The 19,206-nt window shown below is 47.7% G+C and overlaps 1 protein-coding gene across 2 annotated transcripts in view; it reads right to left on the bottom strand.

Moving 5' to 3' along the window:
* The window catches only part of B3glct (beta 3-glucosyltransferase), an 84,728-nt gene extending 67,042 nt beyond the window's left edge, over positions 1-17,686 (bottom strand). The window contains exons 1-2 of one of the 2 annotated variants that reach the window (XM_085685236.2): positions 17,551-17,686; positions 723-772 (exon numbers count right to left, since the gene is read on the bottom strand). In XM_085685236.2, the coding sequence (XP_085541362.2) occupies positions 723-772; positions 17,551-17,593 (93 nt within the window). In that variant the 5' untranslated portion in view covers positions 17,594-17,686. Of the gene's footprint in view, positions 1-722; positions 773-1,806; positions 1,853-17,550 lie in introns of those variants that run through there. The other variant, XM_048419062.3, reaches the window with a different exon arrangement.
* Between the last annotated feature and the right edge of the window lie 1,520 nt (positions 17,687-19,206).

Raw genomic sequence — 19,206 nt, 5'->3', positions numbered from 1 at the left:
AAAGGTGGGCCCTGGGACCAGAGAGAGACCCTGCTCAGTACATACGGTGGAGAGTGATGGAGGAACACACGCACATGTACACACATACATGTGAGCATGCATACAACACACATGTGTCCCCCACACAACAAAAACAATCAAATTTAATCACAGGTTGTTAGGGCATCGAAATCCATACTGATAGCCAGAGAGATGGCTCCGTTGGTAAAGCACTAGTCACACAAGTGTGAGGACCTGAGTTCAAATCTCCAGAAGCTATCTACAGATCCAGGTGTGGGGATGTGCGCCTGTAACCTGAGAGCTGCCAAGGGGCAGAAACAGAAGGATGGCTGGGGCTTGCTGGCTGCCCACCTGGCCCCAGGTTCAGAGAGAGACCCTGTCTCCAAGGAATAAGGTGGGGGCTGACAGAGCAGGACACCTGATGTCCTCAGCTGGCCTCCACATGCATACATGGGGAATAAACACACACACACACACACACACACACACACACACACACACAGAGTGAGCCTAAGGAACAACATACAAAGCTCATCTCTGTCTCCACACTCACAACACTTACACACGTACCCACACACAAGCATATACATGCAGAAACATATATTGAACAATAGCTCACTTCATACAAGAGCAAAAAAAAAAGAAAAGTTAACTGTTAAGGATAAAATCTTTACACTTCTCATTAAATCTGAAAGAATGTCAGGAGAGTGGTCAGACTGTACCTGGGAAGGCTTGGCCTTTTCTTTTATCTCCTCAGACACCACAGCAAAAGCTAGAAGGGAAAAGAGAAACATGGTTCCATTAAAATTAGCAATCTGGGTTCATTCGCACATTTAATAATTCTGCTGAAAGTAAGGGGGGAGGAATATTTTAACAAAACACATTTGCTCACTTTCAAACAGCTGTATCGCCACAAACAAGGATTAAAGGTTTTCTCTATCTTAGACCTGAAATTACTATCTCTGTAAAGTCAATGAGTTCAGGTTACCAAGCAGAAAAAAAAAAAAAGTAAAAACCAGAGCAATTAAAATCTTTACAAACGACCAAAAAACGTAGAAAAAATATTTCCTTAAACTCTTGATTTAGATACCTTCTTAACATAGGAAAATTCCTGAGAATGCAGGGGTTGGTAGTATGAATTTCTACCTCCATCTTCCCTGTCAAAGCAACAGAACTATCTTTGGGGTGCATTTGTTGTTCGGGGCTTCAGGGTTAGAATCGCAGATGCTGCTGTTGACAAGCCAGCGGGAGAAGCCGCGGATCCTACTGAAATTCTAGGGCAGGAGACTGAAGGAATGAAAATCATCCTCTATTCAGAATGACTGAACGTTTCAGTTCAAGTCATAAATAGGCAAAGATCTCCTCAGAGGCACACTTAGGCTGAGCATTAAAAATAATAAAAACGACAATGCAAGACAGCACTGAAAATATGAAGCAAAATGCTAAAGACAACGTGTCAGGAAGGGCAAGGACCAAAACAAGGAGAGCATTGCAGGGTGGGGATTCGGGTCCTCCAAGCAACATTCCTAGAGGAAGTGGGCACTGGACCAGGGCAGGTACATGGCATAGAGTGTTCTAGGACACCAAGACAGTAATGAAGCTTAAGAAGCATCGTGGGAGGGTCCTTGGAGAATGTCACTGACAAGCAGGAGACTGCCCAACCACTCGGGTCCACCCTCCCCCGCCACCTGTCTACTCCTTCCCCTCCCCCACTACACCCCAGACAGACATCCACATCGCCCACTAACATTCGCTCACAGGAAATCGTCTACAACATGGCCACACTAAAAAGTAAATGACTACCACGGTTTAATCGTTTCCATTTCCAGGATGACATTTCAAACGGCAGGGTTGACACTGAAGCACGAGCCAAAGACACCTCAGTGTGCGGAATTTAGATAAGAGCAAACAGCCTACGAGGTCCCGTGACTGCCTCAACGGTACACCCGCCTCAGTCCTCCCCACTCAGCCCGACCATTCATCAGAGAACTCGGCACCAACTGGAAATACATATTTGGGGACCATTACTAATAGACTCTTTTTACAAGCGTCACACACAGAAATATAATTTTATTGACTAACTAAGATACAAATAGCACACTGAGGTATGTGTCGGCCATGGGGTCCCCTCACTGAAAGGCTTACCTTACCAGCAACACCTATCTAATCCAGCGGAAGAGAGTCTATTGTCCATGCCCAGCTATTTTCACCATGTGATCTATTTCCACGCTTCACACATACATGCGTGCATGTGTGTGCGCGCGCACACACACACACCAAGGCTCAAATCATTATAACCCAAATGTCATTTCAGTCCTGTTTCTTGGTACTTAATATTTCAGGTTTGTCTTACTTCATTTGCTCCCAAGAGACTCTCACATTAGAAACAGTGGGAAGGAGACTGGAGAGATGGCTCACCAGTTAAGAGCATTTACTGTTCCTAAAGAGGACACAATACCCAGTACCCATGTCAGAGGGCTCACAACCACCTGTTACTCGGCTTCAAGGGATCTGATGCCCTCTACTGGTCCCCACTGACACAAACCCACACACAGGCACAAACATATACACATAATTAGAAGAAAAATTAAATAATTTAATTAATTAATTAAACTCTCAAGGAGATACCAAACCAGAATTACTAAGTAAGTATAGATGCTGGGAGAGTATGTGCTTTGCATGTACAAAGTCATGGGTCTAACTTAAAATAGGGGAGAAACAAACATCAAGCATGGTGACAAGTTAATATCGGTTGGCAGCACAGGATTCTGGAAAATAAACATTCTGAGAACTTACAGACTAGAAAAACTGTGGTCAAGCCATAGCAGTTTATTTTAAATTGTCCTTTGCTGGGGTATGATGGCATACACCTTTGATCTCAGGATTCAAGGGGAAGAGTAGGGTGGATCTCAGCAAGATTGAGGTCAATATGATCTATATAGAGTTCTAGGCCAGCCAGGACTACATAGGGAGATCCTGGGTAGATGGATGGACAGACAGACAGATGGGTAGTATGGGAGAGGTGGAGAGATAGCTCAGCAGTTAATAGCACTGGCTGCTCTTGCAGAGGACCCAGGTTGAGTTCCCAGCACCCACTTGGCAGCTCACAATCATCTGTAACTCCAACTCCAGGGTGATCTATCGCCCTCTTTTGGCCTCTGCAGGTACTGCATACAAATGAAGCACATACATACATGAAGGCAAACACTCATACACATAAAACAAAATAATCTTTAAAAATTAAAAAATAATCTAGTGCTCTTCTTCTTCTTTTACCTTCCCTCTCCTTAATCCTTTTGTGAAAGGAAGAAAAGTCATCCCTCAAATTCTGACTGATGAAAACAGAGAACAGTCCATGGTGAGCTTACCCCTCCCAAAGAAGAAAAAAGACACAAGATACTAGCCAGCACACAAGCTTCCTTGCCCACTATCTGTTCATAACTCCCTGTCTTGATCCCATAAAAGCTCTCTGCCCCCTTAAACACCTAGAGATGGACATCTGAGGCTGAGAGTTGCCTCTATTTTCTTTAGGATGGGATTTGAACGAGCCTGTTTCCATCCATGAATATCTGTCTCCTGGGCTTTCAGCTGCATGGTGAGCAGTATGGGCCTCACATCCCAGGAGCAATGCCAATGTGCTTTTCCATTCAAAGATCCATCTTGCCGAGGCTGGAGCTCAATTGCAGAATATTTGCCTAACATGCAGAACTCGGCTGATCCCCAGCACTGGAAGAAAAAAAAAAACTCCCTTCCTTCCAATCAGTTCTTATTTCAAACCTAGATCATCAAGGGTCTCTTGGTTAACATTTCCTCTGTTATTAAATATAGTACCTTTCTCATTTAAAAGGTCCAACGGCTCCATCTAACATCTGGAATTTTCTTTCATCTGACTTGCCTGCAAAGCCGAAGGGCTATGACTCATGGGGCTGTGCCAGCTGAGAGCGGGGAGCAGACTGAGGGACGGTCTCTTTCTGTACTGGCTCTAGGAGGCACCAAGGTGGAGCCTCTCCTTTTAAAAGGCAGCTACTACTTCCCAGCGTCACCATGTAAAGGAGATCTACGCACCAAGGAACACACCGCCAATAAGTCAAGAGAGCCCCACGGATGCCGCCTGCAGAGATGGAGATGCCAGGCCTTCATGCAGACAAGGCTTACTGTTCATGTCTATCTCTATCCCAAAATACACAGATCTAGACATTTTTAAAAAATCCTTTAAAAATAAAAACCCTGTCATCGTCTCCATCACTCTACTGTGAAATTAAAATCTTTTTTCCACAGCAAAGATGACACAATATTTAAAGCGACACCGTGAGAATGTCCATCGCTCCCCATCTCTCCCTCATCCTGACTCTCTTCTATCACCTAAACCCAACAAACCTCTCCCTCATCCTGACTCTCCTCTATCACCTAAACCCAACAAACAAAACCATGCAAGCACCAAATGTATTTCATAGGCACATAATAAATCAAAGCACAGAATGATGAGTCATTTGCAGCATTCCTCCCAACAAACCCAGGTTTCTTGGGAAAAGATGATGAAAGAGGGGTGTAAATGGGTAAAAAGAGTCAGAAAACAGAGTAAATAAGGCTTTAAAATCTGTCCATTTATTTCAGCGGTTCTAACAAATACTAACTTTGTCTTACCAAAGCACAGATAATTTCCCAATAACTTAAGTGTAAAAAGCTTAAACTACTTTTTGTCTTAAATTAGATCTTGATATTAATAGAACCCAGCATTACATTTTCACAAGTGAGAAGAGACAGGTCAATGTTTGCTTTTGTTTTTTTCCTTTTTTTTTTATTTTTAATTTCAGCATTTTGACGCACTGCAGATTTGGGGTATGCAAATCAGAGGAGCAAGCAGAATATAAGAAACACAAATATAAACAGAGGCTGAATAATCCACAGTGGGAATGACGGGCTCTGCGCACTGCACGCGGAGTGTGCTGTATTGACGCGGTTCCCTCAAGTTGCTGTCCGGGCTTCGGGTCTACATGAGATGTCCTGTATTTCCAATGTTCACGGTTGACTTGATTTTGATATAATATTAAGGTCTGGTGATCTCAGGGGTGGGGAGGACTGAGAGGAAGAAGAAGATGAGGGACCCTCTCCAACACATACCCTGCCAGCCAAAGGGGTCCCGGGAATGGCCACCTGGGGCTCACTGGCCACTGTTTCCTTCCATACTGATTCCTAGGTTTGGCAGGGGAAAGCATTTCTGAAAATGTGGCGTTAGTGCCTCAAGGTGGAGTTGGAGAAGTACTCCAAGGTAAATCACGCTTTTACATGCCAAACTGCTGTTTAAGAGTCATTTTCTCTCCTGTTTTCAATATGAGTTCTGGTGAACTGAGACAGGGAACTATATTTAAAGTGCAAATCAGGGCAGGCAATAGAAATCAGGCCTTTTCCATGATAACGTTAAATAATTCAAGCCAATGAATGTGTGAGCACACCGATAGCGGAAAGATAAATCGAGATCTTACAAGTAGCCTGGGATGCAGTTTTACGGGCTAGATGAAGCCCTAATGCTTGAGAAACCCGAAGGAGTTAACTGCCGTGTGTGTAGTATGCACCACCTGGCTGGCCTGGTTCCTGGGAGTGGATGGGGGACACTGCCCCCGTGCAGGGAACACGCTTGTGCCCCCTAATTCCCAAGTCTTCCAGAAACGTCCATCAGGGAAACCAAACCAAACTAAAAACCACAGAAAACAGTAACACGCTCTGCGTCCAGTTTCCCACCTCAGGAGGTGCTGAGGAGAAGACAGGGACGCCATTAGGGACCAGTTTGACGCAGAGGAAAAACTCAGGGAAGCTAAACGTGGTGGTGCACACCCATAATCGCAGCATTCAGGAGCTGGAGGCAGGAAGGTCATGAGTTCAAGGTTAGCTTGGGCTACAGAGACACAGTCTCCAAAACAACACAAACAAAAACACCAGGCAACAGTGCAAGTTATGTCGCAAACCAAGAGCAGACTGTCCATCTATCTGTCAGGTGGGTGTGAGTCCTGACCAGAAGCCAGGAGGGAGGCAGAAAATCAGATCCAGTCACCAACATGCCTGGGTTGTTCGCTTCTGTGGTCTTGTGGGAGAAAAAGCCTTGGAGTTTTCTTTCTTTCTTCCCTCTGATCCTACTTACCAAACATTTCCTTTCCCCAGGCAGCTCTGGTCTCTGGGGGCTGACCCTTCCTTCCCCTGAGCTTTCTGAATTTCCCTGCAGGTCCCAGGAGGGAGGGAGCCTTCCACCGCAGGGCCACAGCTCAAGGCCCATTTGCGGTTTGCTCATTTCTAATGAAAGCTTTGAGGGTAACCCACTCCAGCTGAGGGCAGAGAAGCAAATGCAATCCCCAGTCCAGCAGACTCGGCCCAGGGAAAGGCTGTAGGCACAGAGCCCTCCTTTTCCTTATCCTCCCTGGACAGATGCATCAACCCCAGTCGCTGACACATTGGGAAGCAGCTCTAGCCGGCACTGTCAACCCACAGGGTGAAGGGTCTATAACACTGGGGCCAACACAGAACCGGCCCCTGAGGAGCTGAGGCGGTCGTCTTCCGCAAAGGCCCTGGAGCGTGCACAGGTGTCAGCAGCCATCTTCTTCAACCTTACTCGCTCAGACTTTCCTTTGTTCAACAGAAGAGAAGAAGTCTGTCTGTCCGTGCCAGGTTATGCTAAAGATGAAGAAGGCCCTGCCCCCAGAGGAGCCAACAGTCCTGAAGCTTGGAAGTGGCTCTCTGCACCACTCGATTCCACGCCCTGAGGGCATGTGGTAAGGTACCACGGAGGCCTAGAAACAGACTTCACACACACACACACACACACACACACACACACACACACACACACACACTGTACAGGTGCAGACGCCTAGCGTTTGGACACCCAAGGGATGACAGAAAGTGTAGGAGAGAGGCTGGGCAGGGGCACTGAGGGAGGGAATGTCGAGGGCTAGAATGACGAAGGAAAGGGGTAACGGCAGCCAAAACAAACTTGTGAGGGGGGTGACTGGTAGCGGAAGTACTTATGTTGGGGATACCTGGTGACTGCAGAGGAATCACCTATGTGGGGGAACTGACTGGGTGAGGAACTTGGGGTATGACTGAGGTGAAAACACCTGAGGGGGTGACTAGGCATTAGCTGGAGAGGGGACACTTGGCTTAAGGGTGTGGCCAGGCAGAGACACATGGGGTGGGCCTACCTGAGAGGGTAGAGTTAATAGAGTAGGAGCACCTAGGGGTTAATGGCTGGGAAGAGTGAAGTCTGATGGGGGAGCACCTAGAGGGCAGGAGTTAAAGGGTACATGAATACAATGAAGGGGTGCCTTAAGAACCTAGTTTCCTCCCCCCCACCTTGGGCATGAAAGCATCTTGAGGAAGGAAATGCAATATGGAGTTGTATTTTCTAGATAGACTTCTCAAGACAGTAAACGGAGCGACTGTTCAGGGGACAAAACCGGGCACACACGTGCCAGCTGGGAGGCTACTGGCGCAAGGCTATCTCTGGGCCTCAGTCAGGATGGGGGAACTGCAAGCCAGCACCTTAGGCTGTCAGGCTGATCTGTCAAAGATACCTTAGAGGCAGATATGCAAGGGGCTACAGTTGGCAGGGACAAGTCAAAAGGCCGTGTGCAGAAGAACAGAGCACGCGACTCCACCTTCGGGACTTGGCAGGAAGAATAGGCCATGGGGTGAGCAGATAGGAGGGAAGCCCGCTCCTGGACACTGAACGAATTAAGCACATGACTCCGAAAGCAGCTTCCTCTGCATGGAACAGTACACAGCATGGAGTCAGAGAGACTGGCACTGCTGGGGTCTCCACAGTGCAAGGAGACTGAAGCCACAGCCTGCCCACTCAGTACTGGACATGCAGTCAAGACTCTGGTCCCTCCCAGGCAACCCCTGGAACACATATACACACAGACACACACACACACACACACACACGCACGCATGCACGCATGCACGCACATGCGCACACACACATACACAACACACATGCACGCACGCACGCACACACACACATGCACACATAGTGCCCAAGGAGACCCAAAGAAGGCATCAGAATCCCTTGAGTTGATGTTACAGACAATTGTGGGCCTCTGGACATGGATGCTGGGAATTGAACTCAGGTCCTCTGCAAGAGCAGTAAGCGCTCCTAACCATGGAGCCACCTCTCCAGCATCCTTTAAGAGAAATTTTTACAGAGTTCTTTAAAGGATCCATGTCCTTCAAATTGACAAGAGAAAGGAGCTGTGGTAGAGCAGACCTGAGGCCCCAGCATTGCGTGATTATAAAAAGTAGCATGAGACAAGGCTGAAAGACAGCCTGGCCCAGAGACCCTGTGAGCCGGAAGATAATTTTATTTACAAGAACAGCACATGGGACAGAAATGGGAATAACCACATACATTTACACGGCAAGAGAATTCGCTTCTCTGATTTACATCCTGATTAAAGAAGTCAGTCAAGATGGGGGGAAGAAGCAAAAAATTTCACTCCAACGGTTTGAGATTCAAAACCTATCTTTATAAGGATGTCCCATGGTCTGAAACAGAATCCAAAAAAAAATTCCTGCACACACAGCCCTCTCCAAAACACACTGCAGCCGAACACAAAGCAAATATCCAAACACAAGGAAATTAGCTCTTCGTAAAAATGCCTTTAAATAGCAATCATATTGTTGAATGATAACTTCCAGGCTTACTCTAGAAAAACACAATGGGCAATTAACTGATGGGCAGCTTCGCCCTCGCAAGAAAAAGCAGACTGAAAGTCCCCAGCAGCAGCAATCCATGTGGCACACAATCTGAGAGCCTAAGCCCAGAGACTGCCTTGTGTCTGCTCTGCAAGGCTTCCCTAGAACAACTCTCGGCTCCAGTTCTTTTTAAAATCAAGGCAGTCCCTTCAGAAGGACATGAAAATCTGCCAAATTATATACGCTGGTTAGATTGCCATCTGCTTGACCCAAGCTGGAGTCATTTGGGAAGAAGGAACCTCAAATGAGAAAACGCCTCCATCTGACCAGCTTATGGGGCATTTTCTTAATGAATGACCGATGTAGGAGGGCCCAGCTCACTGTGGGTGGGGCCACCCCAGGCAGGAGGCCCTGGGTTGTATAAGAAAGCAGGCTGAGCAAGCCATGGAGAGCAAGTCTGTAAGCAGCATTCCTTCATGCTTTCTGCTTCAGTTCCTGCCTTGAGTTCCCGCCCCCGACTCCATAATGGACAATAACCTGTGCGCCAAACCCTCTCCTCCCCAAGTTGATTTTGGTCATGGTGCTTATCATGGTAACAGGAAGCCAACTGGGACATTGTGCTGGACCCAGAGAAAGACTTCTTGGTCTGAGTTCTGGGGTTTCTACTTCTTTCCTAAATAGAGAAACCCCCTTGACTGATACGAGCTGGGGTTCTGTTCAGTAAAACTTACACAGCTCATCTTCAAGGCAGGGCAGTTCTGAGCATCTCTACATTTTACAGATACTCAAGAAAGCCACCCAGTAATGGTCACAGTTGGTACCTGAGCCTAGGTGGACCAGGAAGAGCTCCCATGTAAATGGACACTTTCTCTGACCACCCGTTCCCAAATACCCAGCAGCTGCTTCCCAAATTACCACACAGAGGTTTATATGAATTATAAATGCTTACCTGATAGCTCAGGCTATCTCTTACACTCAAATTAACCCATTTCTATTAATCTATGTAGCACCACATCACTCATGGCTTTACCTGTCCTCTAGCACGTCTGGCTCCCTAGGTGGCTGGGTGGTGCCTCTTCTGACTCCGCCCTCCTTCCCATCATTCTCGGTTTGACTTTCCCAACTAACTTCCTGTCCAGCTACCGGCCTGGTAGGAAAGTAATACATATTCCTAGTGTAGAAAAGGACTGATCCACGCACTCCCACACCTGGGTGGTGCACACAGATAACCCGGGCCCCTTGATAAAATACACACCTGCAAGCCTCATTTGAAATAGAGCTCAAGAAAATCAGTTTCCTGGAAGGGAGGTTTGGAGAAGGTTGACCTCCAAGGCTAATGCACCGGAGGTTTGGTTGCTGCCCCCATTAGGTTTCTACTGCTCTGATAAAAAGCATGACCAAAAGCAACTTGGGGAGGAAAGGGTTTATTTCAGCTTCTAGTCCATCAACCAGGAACATAGGAACAGGAGCTGATGCAGAGGCCATGGAGGAACACTGCTTACTGGCTTGCTCGGCCTGTTTTCTTACGGCACCCAGGGTGGCACCGCCCACAGTCACCTGGACCCTCCCACATCCATCCATCGCCAACCGAGAAAATGCCCCACAGGCTAGCTCATAAACCTATCTGCTGGGGGCCTTTTCTTAACCGAGGCTCCCTCCTCCCAAATGACTTGGCTTGTGTCAGGTGGACATAAAACTACTAGCGCGTGTACTGGTATAGGAGTTCCTTCTGTGTGTGTGCTGCTTTCATTGGTTAATGAATAAAGAAACTGCCTTGGCCTAGTTGATAGGGCAGAATTTAGGTAGGCGGAGAAAACAGAACTGAATGCTGGGAGGAAGAAGGGCAGAGTCAGAGAAGCCATGGATCTTCTGCCCGATTAGAATCTCTCCCAGTATGCCACTGCCACGTGGTGATACACAAATTAATAGAAATGGGTTAAATCACGATGTGAGAGTTAGCCAAAAAGAGAGTTAGCAAATGGGCCAAGCAGTGTTTTAATTGATACAATTTCTATGTGGTTATTTCGGGGCTAAGCTAGTCGGGCGGCCAGGACGAACAAGCAGCCTCTCTCCTACAACAGTGTACAGTTGCTTATACTCAAACACTGAAGACTGGCGAGGCCTAGTGAGAGACCGTCAGTCAGGAGGCACCCACCGAAGAAGGGGTCAGTACTCCTCACTTGGGAGCAGCCTAGGCCTCCAGGTACTGGATCTGGGTTGAAATGTAACAGGCAACCCCGTATGCCCCTTCCCTACGCGCATGCGCGCACTCCTGCCACACCCACCTCCGGCCACCACCGTTCAGCTTCGAGAGCTGACTTTACCCCAGCCTCCTGTACAAATTATCCTACAGACTAAGTTACCTGGAATCTAAATTTGAACGCATGTAGGCGTTTAGGAATATTGATATGACTATCACGTACACTAAAGCCTGACACACATCGGGACAGACAGCTACCCAGGGACTCAAGGGAGCTAGCGAGCTACGTGGGGCTATTTCCATAGCGACCTTGTCCTTTTCGAATCCTTCCCTTCATTCATTTCATAAACGATACACAAACTCGTGCATAACCGCCCTCAAGGATCTGCAGAAGATAAATTCGACGTGAAGCATGAGAAGCCTTGAGCTTCTCACAGCAAGCAGTAATGTAAACGGCAATAGATCACCTTTTCCCTTCGCCAGCGGATTCTATTAGAAGTGCAGATAAGCCACACCCCTCGGAGAAACCGGTGCTGTCATATCTGATATATGCAAATCCCCTCTAATGAGACTTCTACTCTTTTGCCTAAACCCACAGTTTCGTATTTACAAAGACGGCTTTCTTCCCAAACGTCGAAACGTCGCTAGCATGCATACATTTGAAGCAAAGCACAAAAGAATTATTTTGCCAAAGCCTTTCTTCCTTAAAAAAAAGTTATATATATGCACAAACTGCTCAAAATGCCACCTACAAAAACAGCCCATCACATTCCTCAAGTAGGTGAGCTCCTGACCCAAATTATTTTTTAATGTACGTTTGTGTTTGTTGTTTGTTTGTTTGGAGACAGGGTTTCTCTGTGAGTCCTGGAACTCATAGAGACCACCTGCCTCTGCCTCCAGGGTGCTGGGATTGAAGGCATGCTCTGCTCTGACCCAGATTTCTAACCGTTCGTCTGATCCAAAATCTGAACATGCACCCTAAAATCAACTTATCCAAAACTCATCACCCTCACCTCCCAGCCCCCTGAAAATTAAAAGTCAAGCTATGTAACCCCACAGAACTATATACATATATATAGTTATAATTATAGTTATATAGTTATATATACTATATATATAGGTACTATATATATACTCAATATATACTTAATGGATTTTCTATTATACATACTTAACCATAATTAAAAAAAAACCATTTTAATTCTGGCCCTCCTCTTAACACCCACATCAGCACCCAGACACTAGCCTCTGGTCAGTTTCTTACAGAGAGCGGTATTCAGAGCATGGGTGTCGCTCAGTGATAAAGCGCATGCCTACTATGCACAAAGACCCTGGAATTTTGTTTTAAAAGATTGGAGGTGGGGAGGCTGGAGTTACAGATGGTAGTGAGCTGGCTGACGTGGATGCTGGGAACTGCACTCTGGTCCTCTGGAAGAGCAGCAAGTGCTCTTAAACCCAGAGCCATCTCTCCAGTGTGAAGACCCCGGGGTCTGATCTCCAGGTGAAAAATAAATAAATAAATAAAACAAAAAGATGAAACATAACTTTATGGGGGCAGTGGTTCTTACCCCGCTCTACTCTCAGCCCACTGTTCCAATCAGTCATGGAGTCTGGAAGCTTCTCTTGTTGTTTTAAAAGAGTTTTTAAAATTACCGTACAAAGCAATGTGTCTCATTATGGTGTCTTCATACCCATGTGTCATTACGCCGCTCTCTGCTTACCTTTCCCGAGGTCTACACGACCCTTCGAATCCCTGTCTCACAGAACAGCCAGAACGAACATCATGCACGACAGCCCTTCCACAAGGCCACTCACGAGTCTGCGACCTTATATGCAGGGCCCACCTCACCTGGCCCCAACATCTTTCCGCCTCTTTTCTTAAACTCTCCAGGCTGCTGTTTCTCTACTCGGATCCCCCCCCCCCCCCCCCCCCGCTTTCCTCCCGCTGGCATGCTTGTCTGGTTCTCCTTCCCCTGCAGGGCTGAGCTTACAGTGGCCACCACTTCCTCCTGGGAGCCTTCATGGATCTACCAGTTTCTCAAAGCTCAACACTACTGACATTTGAGCCCATTAACTAAGCTGTCTGATGGCAGCAGGGCGGTCCTATGCCTTTTAGGATGCTTCATAAAAGCAGTTCTCAACCTGTGGGTGGCGACCCCCTTGCGGTCAAAAGACCCTTCACAAGCATCGTCTAAGACCATCAGAACACACAGATATTTACGTTACAATGGGGGGGGTGACCACACATGAGGAACTGTACTAAAGGGCGGCAGCATTAGAAAGGCCGAGAACCACTACTTCACAACATTCCTGGCTATCAGTGCTACATGGGTGACCCAGTGACAACCTTAACAAGTGTTACTCTGTTGCGAACTGCTGTACCTGAGCAGACAGAAGCAAGGACCTCCCGCAACACATTCTCAAAGTGTCAGGAACTTAGCAGGCTGCAGTTCGGTTCTGGTTTAATTACTGAATGTTGCTTTCCCTCCTACACAGCCACCTCCACAAGGGTGGAGCTAGCTGTCTTGTTCCTGAGACAGCTCAGTACCCAACACATAGTAGGTCCTCAAATTTTACCTTTGAATAATGAATGCAGATAGTCTTTCCGTTTAATGATCTTCTTTAAATGATTTTGAAGTCAACTCTATCTAGCAATCCAAGTGTATTCCTCCAGAGAATGTGGTTCCGTTGGGGGCTTGGGAAGAACTTTGACATCACGGTTATAGAGTTTGACTGAGCTACAGGGTCAAGTTCATGACCAAGTAGATTATGCCAACTTGCTAGGGGTGCGTCCCAAATGACAACAAATCTATCTGGAAAATTAAAACCACCGTCATCATGATCTACACGCGGCTTAAGAAACGACAGGGGAATTTGCAAGATCAAAAAGAAAAAAAAAAAAAGCCCACACAGAAAACAACTCAGAGTTAGGTTGACTCCATCTTAAAATTTCTGACTCACCATAATGAGAAGAATCTGAGCAAGACTTGGCTCAGAAGGAAAAAAAAAAATCATTCCAATTTGGCAGGTGCTAAGAAATAGAATCTTGGCCCACTCCGAGAACAGACAGGGATGTGAAAGATAAACGCTAATAGCTATTATTTCACCATTGGTTCAAATCGTCTTCTCCACAGAGGTATCAATTAGGAGTGGGCTCGGCTGCATATAATCTCCCGCGATACAAGGCTGCAAGTAGGTGACAGACAGGGCCGGCGTAGCACTCTGCATCCATCTGGTATCCAGGCTGCTTCCTTCCCTCTACCTGCCTTCCATTTTCGAGGTAATCTCAGGGCCACAACGTGACCTCCAGAGTTCGAGCCATCAAGTCCACTCAAAGTCAATGAGAAGGACAATAATACAAGCCCCAAAGAGCTATACCCTGGCTGCACCGGCCACTTTAAGTGAATGTCTCCATAATCCTCACAGATATCTCCTTGATCACCCCATTTACAAAAGCCACTGAGAAATATCTCATAGCAACATCATTGTCATCCCCCCCCCCCCGCCCTGCCATCCTTTTAAATCCCATGTAATACAAATAAGCCTGGCTAGAGAAAGACGAGCCGCCAACAGCTACATTGTAGACAGTCGTCTCTTCTATGATGGATTCTGTATGTTCAAACTGTAGGAGACAGCAAAATTTCCAGGGGTCTATCAAGTCCATGCCTTGGGTTCTATATAAAATAATGAAGGTTCAAAGCCACTAAAAGCCATACAGCTAATGAATGGCAACCAAGAGGTTGTAAATCTCACTCTGGAACTCATTCCAGACACTAGAACTGAATCTGCTGTGAACTGTCTGCATACACAGAGGTTTAAAATCAAATCTCTATATTGACTTTCCTCAAAAAGAAAAAAAAAACTGTGGTAGTGTGTGAGGAAACTGCCTGTCAGACCACTCCTAAAAGGGTGTGTGTAAACCAGGAGGTGGTGGTGCACACCTTTAATCCCAGCACTCCGGAGGCAGAGGCAGGTGGATCTCTCTGAGTTCGAGGCCAGCCTGGTCTATACAGGGAGTTCCAGGACAGCAAGTATTACACAGAAAAACCCAATCAAGAAAATCAAAAGGAGGGGTGGGGGTGGAATATAATGCACGTCTAAACTACCAGAATTATTCAATGACTCCAGGCGCATGTCACATTTTCTCTTCCAACAGATTCCTAACTGAGGGGCCACATCTTTAGACATTTCGATGTCCCTCCCCTGATAGCAAAGAATAGAACAATAAACACCAGGCCTGAAAGAAAGAATTCTCGCTCCTGTACCAGCTCACAGGAGCCAGCTCACAAGACCCAAGAGTCTCACAGGGACTTTGGTTGTTTTAAGGTTACTTTATTTTTATTACACATATATGAATAATTTGCCTGCGTATTGTATGTATGGGTATCACATGTGTGCCTGGTACCCATGGAGGTCAGAAAAGGGCATCAGAAGTCCAGGAACTGGAGTCACAGATGGTTGTGAGCTGCCATGTGGGTCTGAGAACTGCACTCAGGTCCTCTGCAGGAGCAGCCGGTGCTCTAACCACTGGGCCACCTCTCCAGCCTCCCACAGAAACCTTTTAAGGAAGTTTCCGTTTCCTTTATTGTGCTTATCTAACAACTTCACGAGGTTCGGCGGCATCTCTAAAAATGTGTTGACATTCTAGTTCGTTCGGAATATCCTTTCCTGTATTATCAAATCACATCTTCCCTTAAGGGTATTAAAAAGTAGATGCAAAAATAGCTAGCACAGCTTTCAGCCTATATACTGCATCTGTGAGATACAAATATTACTATTAAATGCATGCCGCAAATAGAAGGCTAATTTCAGTCACCACCCACCCGTTAGGTTAGCTGCAAAACCTTCAGGCGATAAGGCGGACGGCCGCAGTCACCCCGCTTCCCACCCTCCTGCCTGCCCTCTGCCAGGGCTCCATAATGCTTTCTTCAGCTAATGATCTCTGGCCAAATTCCCCATGATCAATTGTCACTTTCTGGGTCCAAGGTGCCCTAACATTTTAAATTACAGTGTTGCCAAACTAATCATGAGTGAACAATTAATTATGAGCTAATCTAGCTCAATTTTTGCACACTTAGTGAGCACCTGAAGAAATGCCAGGGGTATTCAGAAGCAAAACAAAACAACAACAACAAAAAAAAAAAATGTCCCTATTCGGAAAGCATACATCCAAATAAAAACAAGCTGCCAAGGCTCTCATGGACTTTCCCTAAACTGCACTATTCTGCCATTTCTAAAAATCTGAAATTCTGCCTTTTCAGAAACGGGAAGCACAGGCAAGTCAGGGTTAGAGAAAGTATTATAATGACAAGCTGAAGAGTCCTTTTTCTTTTTTACCCACGCTTTCAAACTTGAACAAATATCATAAAAAGTCATTCACAGTGACTTTTTAACTTTTTCTCACATCATCTGAGCTAACACGGGGAGGAAACGCCTTCAGGAAAACGGAAAGAAAGGAATGGGTAGCAGCGGGACTGCCTGAGATCAGTTCTCTGATCTTCCCAGGGTATCCTCCCTGAAGCCCCCAGGCTCAGCAGGGCTCTCCCCTTCCCTCCTCGCCCAAATGTATTAGGAAGAAGGCCGGCTTGGGGGGGGGGGGGGGGAGTCCCAGTTAAATACAGGGGCTAGGGGTACAGGATGGGGGGGGACAGGGGACACAGGGGTCATAGTAGGGTACAGAGTGTGCTAAGGGCTGATTGAAGGTTGTATAAGGTTGGGTGGGGTCGTGAGGAACCCACGGCGGGGCACGTGGAGTACTCAAGGCAGGACAGAATGTGCATGACTGAGGACTTGGTAGGTACATAGTGGGACACAGGTCATGCACAGCTGGGAATCCAGGGTGCACACGGTTGAGTATGGGAAGGGGGATGCCCATGGCCGTGCTCTGGTTGCGCACAACCGGAGGAACGGGGGGCACAGGGCCGGACGCAGGGGGTGAACAAGATGCACACAGTGGAATGCGGGGTGTGTACCGTGAGGCGTTGGCGGGGGAGGGGGGAATGGGGATGAACAGGATCGGGAGGGGTAGAACAAGGTAGGACCCGGGATATGCACGGCGGGGCACCAGGAATACACGGGATGCGGTTGGGCGAAGGGGTACACATCTAGGGGGATGTGGTGCACATTGTAGGGCCCATGAGTGAATAGCTGTGGGGAACGGGAGGTGCACAAGGTGGAAAGCGGGACGCACAAGGTGAGGAGTAGGTGCACATAGTGGGGCGCAGAGTGCCCAAAGCGGGCCGTGGCGTGCAAGCAGTGGGGCGCAAGGTAGATACGGTGGGGTGCGGAGTGCTGCACTCGGAGGGACGCGCGGTGCACATGCCGGGGCGGTGGGGACGCACGGGGCGGGGTGCACTCAGTGGGGCGCGGGGTGTGCACGGCAAAGTGCGCGGGAAGCGGGCAGGGCGGACACCGCGCGACCTCTTGCAAAGTTTCTAGCAGTTGCGCGGAGCAGCCTCCCGACCCGGCCGCGCCCTCCCCACCAGCCCGCCTGGCCCGGCGGAAGAAGGCGGAGACGGAGAGGGCGCGGGCCAGGGGTGGCGCCGCTAGAGGGCGCTGCGGCCGGGACGGGGCGGGACGGGGCGGGCGGCAGCCGGAACTGCGCGGGGGCGGCAGGCAGCCCCAGACTCCCTCCCCACGCCGCGCCCCGACCGCGCGCTACTTACCCGCGGAACAGCTGAGCAGCGCCAGCAGCGCGGGCGGCCGCATCCTGACGGTGGAGGCTGCGCGCCCTTCCCGGAGCCGAGCTGCGCGGACGCCCTGCGCGCCTGACCCTTCTCGCGGTCCCCTCCTCCTTCCCGGCACCGCGCCGGCTCGGGCTGCGCCCTCTGGCGGCCGGGAGCGGGAGCGCCCCAGTGTGCTCTCGCAGCAGCTGTGGTTATAGGTGGTCCGGCTGCTCTGCTGGACCGCGCCCTCCTCAGGGCTTCTGACCTCGGGGCCTCCTTTCTGCCTTCATACACTTCCCTCCCCCGTACTTCCTTCCCCATCACCAGCAACAGATCCCTCACTCCCCTTACTGTGCCCAAAGTGAAGGAGGAAGGATCGTTTGTCCTCCCTGTTAATGGACTATATTCTGTTTTTTATAAAAAGCAAAATCGATAATTCAACTCTTAATATTGTTGGCACCGATGTTCCACTTTGATGAAGGTGATTTTAATCAGCTCAACTAATTTACTTAATATCCTTCGTTTAAGTGTAATTTGATCAATAGCTTTGGCCCGGAGTTTTGCTCTTAATAGATGTTGATGTAAAGCTAATTTTTTATAAATGTAATTTTGAGTGTTCACCATGATGTAAGTGGGGGTACACTTTGATTCAAAATACCTGATGAAAATAAATCAATTAAAAATACAGGAGTGTAGCGATGTGGGAAAGGCTCCCTAAACAGAGTCCCTTCTAGCACAGAACCATGAAGAATCTCCTTCCCGCGTAGGAAGAGTTGCCATGTTACAGGCTTAGCCAGTTACATTGTACTGGGCTGAAGAGGGAAACAATTACATGAGAAAAATTGGAGAACCCTTCCCAGAAACAAGTTTTCTCTTGGGTGTCTAAGGACGTGCCTCCCCGGCTTGAGTTTAGACCGTGCAGGTCTGGAGGCAGGCAGAGTGGTTTTTCAGAGTCTGGTCATAGGACAAATGGGCTCAGTGGACATTCTCTGCATATCACAGGTAGAAAGAGTCTCGGAGGACGCTTCCTCATAAGGACTTCGAGAGCACGTGTTTTAGTTTCAAAGGGTCTGCAACTCAACTCTTGGTGCCTAATGCCAATCTCTTGACTGAGAGCTTACATTTAATGAAGACCAGCACTGGACTTCTTTTCTAAATTCTTGACTGACTTGTTTTGACTCCTTGACCCTTCCTGGGAAGTTCTAAAACATCTAGATTGTTTCCCATTTCCAAAATTGTCTAGCTTTCTCCCCATAAAATCTTCCATCCCTATGTTAGACAGCACACGATATGAACAAGATGTAAATCGAGAGAAGAGTCTAGCAGCTGAGTAATTCAACTGAAGACTCTGCTTTGGTGGTACACAACTTTGAGAGCTTAGTGGAACAGAGTAGCCATCGAAATTGAACCTGAGAGGCTGGAGAGATTGCTCTGTGGATGGACTTCCTCTCGCACCGCCAGCAACATGGAGACTTCTTGTTAATTATGAAAGCTTGGCTTTTAGCTTAGGTTGTCTCAACTAGTTCTTATAACTTAAATTAACCCATTTATAGTAATCTCCGTCTGTCACGTGTCTCTTTTTCATCTTGTACCCCCTATTTCTTCTCCATCTAGTTGGCCACTCTACCCTTCTTCCCAGAGTCCTCTCTGCCCCCA

Source organism: Myodes glareolus, chromosome 2 (genome assembly GCF_982192425.1).
Source record: "Myodes glareolus chromosome 2, mMyoGla1.1, whole genome shotgun sequence".
NCBI lineage: Eukaryota > Metazoa > Chordata > Mammalia > Rodentia > Cricetidae > Myodes > Myodes glareolus.
Note: the sequence above shows the minus strand (reverse complement) of the source record. Positions and strands in the feature narration are given on the sequence as shown.